Genomic DNA, 6,365 nt, shown 5'->3' with positions numbered 1-6,365 from the left:
CATAGTTTGAGTCCCATGTCATGCCTTGTCCACTGTTTTCTCCTGCGGCTGGGGCAGTGGTTTTGCCGAATGATGTCCCTGCTGAATGTCTGTATAGTGGAAGAGGTCAGTAAAGGGCAGTGCTGTGATGCTAGCACCAACATGGGTGGTTCATTGTGCCATCGGAGAAGAAAGACAGGGATTTCAGCTCCAGATGTTCATTTCCTGTCCCTGCCTACCCCAGCCAGACACCTCATTACTCTCTATGGCCGGTAGAGGGCGCTGCTGGGGCAGTTAAATGCAGTGGGCGTGTCCACTGCGATTCCCATACAGTCGGAACAGGAGGCTGAAAGATAAAGCTGTGGGATTGAGGAACGCTCTGATTCACATTACAAAATATCGGCCAGTTTCCCCCCCCCCCTCGCATCTATAGTTTCCTCTTCTTGTCAGCCTTCTGGTGCACGGCCAATGGGGCAAGTTAAAAGTGTAGCTGGACTCTGAGAAGTGCTTTGTGAGAATGCAGTGTACATGAAGTGAGATTAGAGTTCTTGTCAGCATGTTAGTATTATCTCTCTCTCTGTGTCTTTTTTTCTCTGCATCTGTGCAGTATTAGGATAAGTCTCTATCAGGCCTCCTGAGGCAGAACCTGCTCAAATTCTGAGCCAAACAGCTCCTTATAGAGTGGAGGGAAGCGTGTTTGGACCGTTTCTGGGTAAAGAGCTCTGAATGCGCTCAGTTTCTCCATGTGGCGACGGCATAACATCCGAACGGTGGACACTTTACAGACAAGCTAAAGGAAGGGGATCAAAAATAGAGAAATTTGACTTAGGTAGACAACTTCATATTCACCAAAGCTGCATTTATTTGTTTATTTTAAAAACACACATACAGTGCATGTAGAATTATTAGGCACGTTGATTTTCTGATTAGATTTTTTTTCCAGGCACATTTTACCAATTCCAAACCACATTAATCTTAATAACTACTATTCATTTTGTATTTACTCATTTATAAATGATATATAATTGTTCATGAAGGCTGGAAATGAAAAACGCATTATATTCAGGTGTGCATAATTATTAGGCACGTTTTCTTTTATAGATGAAATAAGCCAAAAAATAGATTTAACTCGGACTGAAAAGTAAAAAATTATTAAATGCCCATGAGGATGCAATATTAGAAATTGCAGTTAAGGCATGACTATTGGACAGTGAAATGCTCATTGGTTCAGCAGAGTCAGACAAAAACAGGTGGAGAAGAAAATACGCATGTTAACTGCTAAAGAATTAAGAATTAAGATGAAGAATTACGTGTGAAACCATCAGGAACCCTTTAGTCTGAAGAATTCATCTTCCAGAATCTGGCAGTAAGCTTTGGGAGTTCATTTTTAGTCCATCTCCTACCCTGAAGTCCGTTTTGCTGAGATGGACTAAAAATTAACTCCCAAAACTTACTGCCAGATTCTGGAAGATGAATTCTTCAAACAGTGGTACAAGAGGATGTGGTGCTGGTCCTTCAAGAGTGACTCTCAATCAGTCTGTCAATAAAGCCTATAAAAAATTCATGTATTTTTTACTACACTTCAGCCTGTGATTCTTATTAAGTGAGGGTAATTTTTTAGGATTCTTTACCTAACCTCAGTTTCCGAGATCCTGACACCTTGCACTTCTGGAGACTCTGGGTAGGTTGCAGTTCTGGAAAATGGTGGCGCTGGAGACTAAAGGGTTCCTGATGGTTTCAAACTTAATTCTTCACCTTAATTATTTAGCAGTTAACACGTGTCTTTTCTTCTCCACCTGTTTTTGTCTGACTCTGCTGAACCAATGAGCATTTCCCTGTCCAATGGTCATGCCTTAACTGCAATTTCTAGTAGTGCATTAGTATTGCATCCTTCTCATGGGCATTTAATCATTTTTGACTGTTCAGTCTGAGTGAAATCTCTTTTTTGGCTTATTTCATCTGTAAAAGAAAACGAGCCTAATAATTAGCACACCTGAAAATAAGGCGTTTTTCATTTGCAGCCTTAATGAACAATTATAAATCACTTATAAATGATTTAATACAAAATTAATAGTAGTTAAGATTAATGCGGTTTGGAATTGGTTAAATGTGCCTGGGGAAAAAAAATTCTCAGAAAATCAACGTGCCTAATAATTCTGCACGCACTGTATATGTAATATACTGTACATATAAATATAATAATATATATATACACATACTATATATATAAACTTTATTAGTTATTAATCGATTTCACAGCACTAATATAAATACAGTATATATGTATACATACACTATACATTCAGTTTGATGATTATAGTGACAAACAGTGATCCGATGAGTAAAACTAACTAGTATAATATGAATGTAACCGCATTCATGCGCGTATGTACCTTTGTGAGAATTCCCTCATCCCTCTGGTTCTTCTGTAGGAGGTTCTGCAAGGCGATCTTGATCTTCTGCTGGAGTTTCTCCACTCTGGTCTTCTCCTGCAGCCAGGAGCGATCTACACACACAAAAACAGTTCAGCCCCTGCACAGATTCAGCAGGGTTGGGGAAAACTGCATTGGTCACACCCCAGAGAAAGTTCAATTGGAATGACAGGAAGCAGAATTAACTTAATCAAAGAAATGATGTAATGTGTTCTGGAAAATTAAGTGTTCTTCCACAAAAGTTTATTTATTAAATATGATTAAATATACACTACCTTTCAAGCGTTTGGGGTCGGTAAGATTTTTTTAAATGGTTTTGAAAGGAGTCTCTTTTGCTCACGAAGGCTGCATTTACTTGATCAAAAACAGAGTAAAACCAGTAATATTGTAAAATACAATTAAAAATGTTTCTTTTGTAATAAATGTTAAAATGTAATTTATTCCTGCGATCACAAAGATGAATTTTCAGCATCATTACTCCAGTCTTCAGTGTCAAAAAAAGTCTTACTATTATCAATGTTGAAAACAGCTTAATATTTTTGTGGAAACTGATTAATTTATTTTAGGAGAACAATTTTTGTTGTTGTTACAAAACCTACCATAACATTCAAATTATAATTCTGAATGAAGTTTGCAACTTAAATAGGCTTTATGCCAAACGTCACATGAATAAAAAGGAAAACGGAGCTCATTTCAGCGTTAAGTGTAGTACGAACTGAAAGCGATAGCTATGGACTTTTAAGGTAATCAGCTAAACTAGATAGTTCTTTTTATTGTTGCCGTTTTCGATTTAAATATCTAAATGTTAGTGAGAAGAAAAATAAAAACCTTTTAAATATTAATCTGCATATGCGATGGACATCGGTTATGCTCATCTTTGCTTGCTCCTTTGAAGGTATATTAAGTAATATGGCTCTATATAATAAACAAAGCACACACCAAAGGCCTGAACTGGAAGTGATGCAACCGGTTTTACAGAAAAGTTTGTTGCACTGGGATTTTCAATTTTATTATTGAAGGTGCACAACCTTGATATTCAGAGAACGCAGAATTAAAGCCTCTGCATAACTGATGCAATCCCAACTCCCATTAATGAATCTCTCTGACATTGCCTTTACTTTTCTTCCCTCACCTGCAGACATCAGCACGTATGATGAAAACAGGCCAATCTCATCCTCACTTAGCTCTAGAGAGTTCAGGCTCTTAGCAAACTCAAACACAGAGGTGATAAGATCATCACAGCCTAGAAAAGCATAAAAACAGTGGTTAATGCTTTGCATTTCCATTTGCAATTTCCTTTTCCTTTAAAAAAAAGAATCCAGTTCTTAATGCGCACCCAGAGCTTTGAAGACCTCCGGCCCAGCATATTTGCTGTCAAAATAGACAGTGTTGTTCTGGGAGTTATATGCCCGACACATCCTCACAAAGACAACTTCTAAAGAACCTGGGAAGCAGAAAAACACAGAAAAAACATTTTTCAGTGGTTCTGCCACAGTTTGTCACTTCATTGATGTACTGTTGCTGGTTATGTGAACTAGGATATGTTTAGAGGTTTATCTGAGGTGTACCTGCTTTGAGCAGCACGATCTGATCATTCTGACAGAGCTCCATGAATCCATCAATGCGCTTGGCAAACTCAACCACATACTGCACAGCTTCGGTGACTTTAACCGCACACAGCTGCCACATGTCCTCCTGAGACTAGATGGTGCAGAGAGAGGGTCTGTTAGTACACACACCTGTTTATTCCCCATAAAAAGCACTCATCCATTTGTCTGTCCATCCATTCATACATACATGTAACAACAAAGAGGAAATGTGGGGAAAACAAGAAATAAACTAATTAGCACAAATGTGTCCTTTTTTAAACTTTTATCAAAACGCACTACTCATAATACATAGCATATGACGCATGCAGTCGCTCCTATAGTCGACCAAATGTTAGTCGATGAGAAGAGGCTTGGTCAACCAAGGCTTGGTCAACCAAATTCCACAGGAATTGGCGAAGTCACGTCAGTTCGTGACAGACAGATCGTTAACACAAATGGTCCATGTGGTAATTATGTCAGGCAGGAAATCCAAACGTTCGGCTATCATTCATCAACATCAAACATGGCTTATCATTTAAGAACATTTAAGTAGTAGCCTTATGTTAGCCACTTTACACGGCCGCTCGCTCTAACGTTAAACTAGGCGCATATCTAAGTGTTTGTGCGAGTGTGGAAGCTAAATTACTCCCACACTTAAATTAATCATTATTCAAATTTATATCATAAATGTGCGATTATTCGACTAATGGCTTAAATGAATGACTACAAGTTGACTAGAAACATCTTTGGAAGCTCTATAAAATCCAGTGGTGGTCATTAAAGGGGTCATATAATGGTACATGCACTTTTACAAGTTGATTGTACTGAAATGTGTGTTGGCAGTGCCTGTACACAACCATCATATAATGATAAAAATCCACCCAGTGTTTTTGTTTTAATCTCCTTAAATGTTTTCCCCTGCCTCAAATCAAGCCGTTCGACCGTGTGACATCACTCGACACTCGAGCCCCTCCCACGATTGTTGATTGACAGGAGCGTTTCAACACAGACCCGCCCTCGCTCATGAGGGAGCTGTCAATCATAGTCTGCGCGGACATTGTTGATATGCTGGAGCACTGTCTATGAGCAGAATGGCGTCTAAGCGATTGTGGTGTTCTGTTCTTAGGTGCAATAAGGAACCCAGCAGTCATTTTAATGTTCCTAAATCCAAACCGCTGAAGACGCAGTGGCTGAGTTTGTTTTCGAAGGGAATATTCCCCACGAGCAACGTCAATGCTTTCATGTTTGCGCGAATCATTTCACACACCAGATTGCTTTATAAACGAGGATCAGTATAAAGCTGGTTTTGCTAACAAGCTGCTCCTGAAAAAAAGGATCGGTACCAGATATTCGTGTTCCTGCTGAATCTCCAGAAGAACGGAAGTGAGTGTAATGTTTTATTAAACTTTATATTAATCTTTACAATTAATTAATATACAAATCGCTAGCTGCACGCTTCACAATGAATGCGTCTAAGGTTTACACTCAGGGTACATTACGGCATGTTTTCTATGTATGACGTTCTCAATATAATTCATAATCCCACGTTTATACTGAACAACGCGTTATGGTTATTGTGTTATTGTGTTACAAACGGTGTACACACAGAACAGAGGGGCAGGGTGAGCAAAGCTCATTATCATTTAAAGTCATATACACTGAAACGGCGTGCTGAAAACAGAGCTGTTTTTTACCAGGTAAAATAAGTGTTTTCTTACAATACTAATGAGAATTTTTAATTAAAGTATATTACAAACTTTTAATTTAGAGCCTAAAGAATCATATTAGCTTGTACAAAAATGGTATTATATGACCCCTTTAAATAAATGTGAGACATTAAAACGATTGGTCTCGGCTGACCACTTGTGATAAGATCATCCGAGATGTTAATACCAGGTGTGCACAGAGCCAAAAAGACATAACCAAACACCTTCTTTTGGTACGTGTCCAGGTCGGTCTGTAAGACTGTCTGCCAATTGCTGGGCTGTAGTTCCTCTCGAAGATACTGGCACGTCTCCAGGTGAGACTTGCAGATGTTCTCTGACAGATGTTCTGTGTTAGAAACACACAAATAGAGTCAAACAGCTGGAGCTGACACACATTCCTGGGTTTGTGAAATGCACATCAGATATTTTGAAGCTGAATATTATTGCCGCATTACATTTTCTAAAACAAATTCATTAAGACTAATTTCAGTAAAAAGGGAAAAAAAAGTGCTCTGGTACTCTTTGACTGGTCTGTGTTAATGAGGCACTTCTTACTAATGACATGTTAAATGGGCCATGGAGGTGAGTTCACAGACCCCTGCTGTTTCAAACCCCACAGCTGTCAATCATGCCCCTAATGGCAGCATCCTTTATAATTA

The 6,365-nt window shown here is 38.7% G+C and overlaps 1 protein-coding gene across 2 annotated transcripts in view; it reads right to left on the bottom strand.

Annotated features, from left to right (window-relative positions):
- Positions 1-393: 393 nt before the first annotated feature.
- rorab (RAR-related orphan receptor A, paralog b) overlaps positions 394-6,365 on the bottom strand; it is a 63,684-nt gene continuing 57,712 nt past the window's right edge. For both annotated transcript variants that reach the window (XM_056267367.1, XM_056267368.1), the window contains 6 exons: positions 5,931-6,052; positions 3,980-4,112; positions 3,748-3,855; positions 3,544-3,654; positions 2,373-2,485; positions 394-769 (listed from right to left, as the gene is read on the bottom strand). In XM_056267367.1, coding sequence (XP_056123342.1) covers positions 605-769; positions 2,373-2,485; positions 3,544-3,654; positions 3,748-3,855; positions 3,980-4,112; positions 5,931-6,052 — 752 coding nt within the window. In that variant the 3' untranslated portion in view covers positions 394-604. The remainder of the gene's footprint in view (positions 770-2,372; positions 2,486-3,543; positions 3,655-3,747; positions 3,856-3,979; positions 4,113-5,930; positions 6,053-6,365) is intronic.

Source organism: Rhinichthys klamathensis, unplaced genomic scaffold, assembly GCF_029890125.1.
Source record: "Rhinichthys klamathensis goyatoka isolate OS25496 unplaced genomic scaffold, OSU_Roscu_1.1 h1tg000258l_1, whole genome shotgun sequence".
Lineage (NCBI taxonomy): Eukaryota > Metazoa > Chordata > Actinopteri > Cypriniformes > Leuciscidae > Rhinichthys > Rhinichthys klamathensis.
This window is presented reverse-complemented; position numbering and strand designations above follow the sequence as displayed.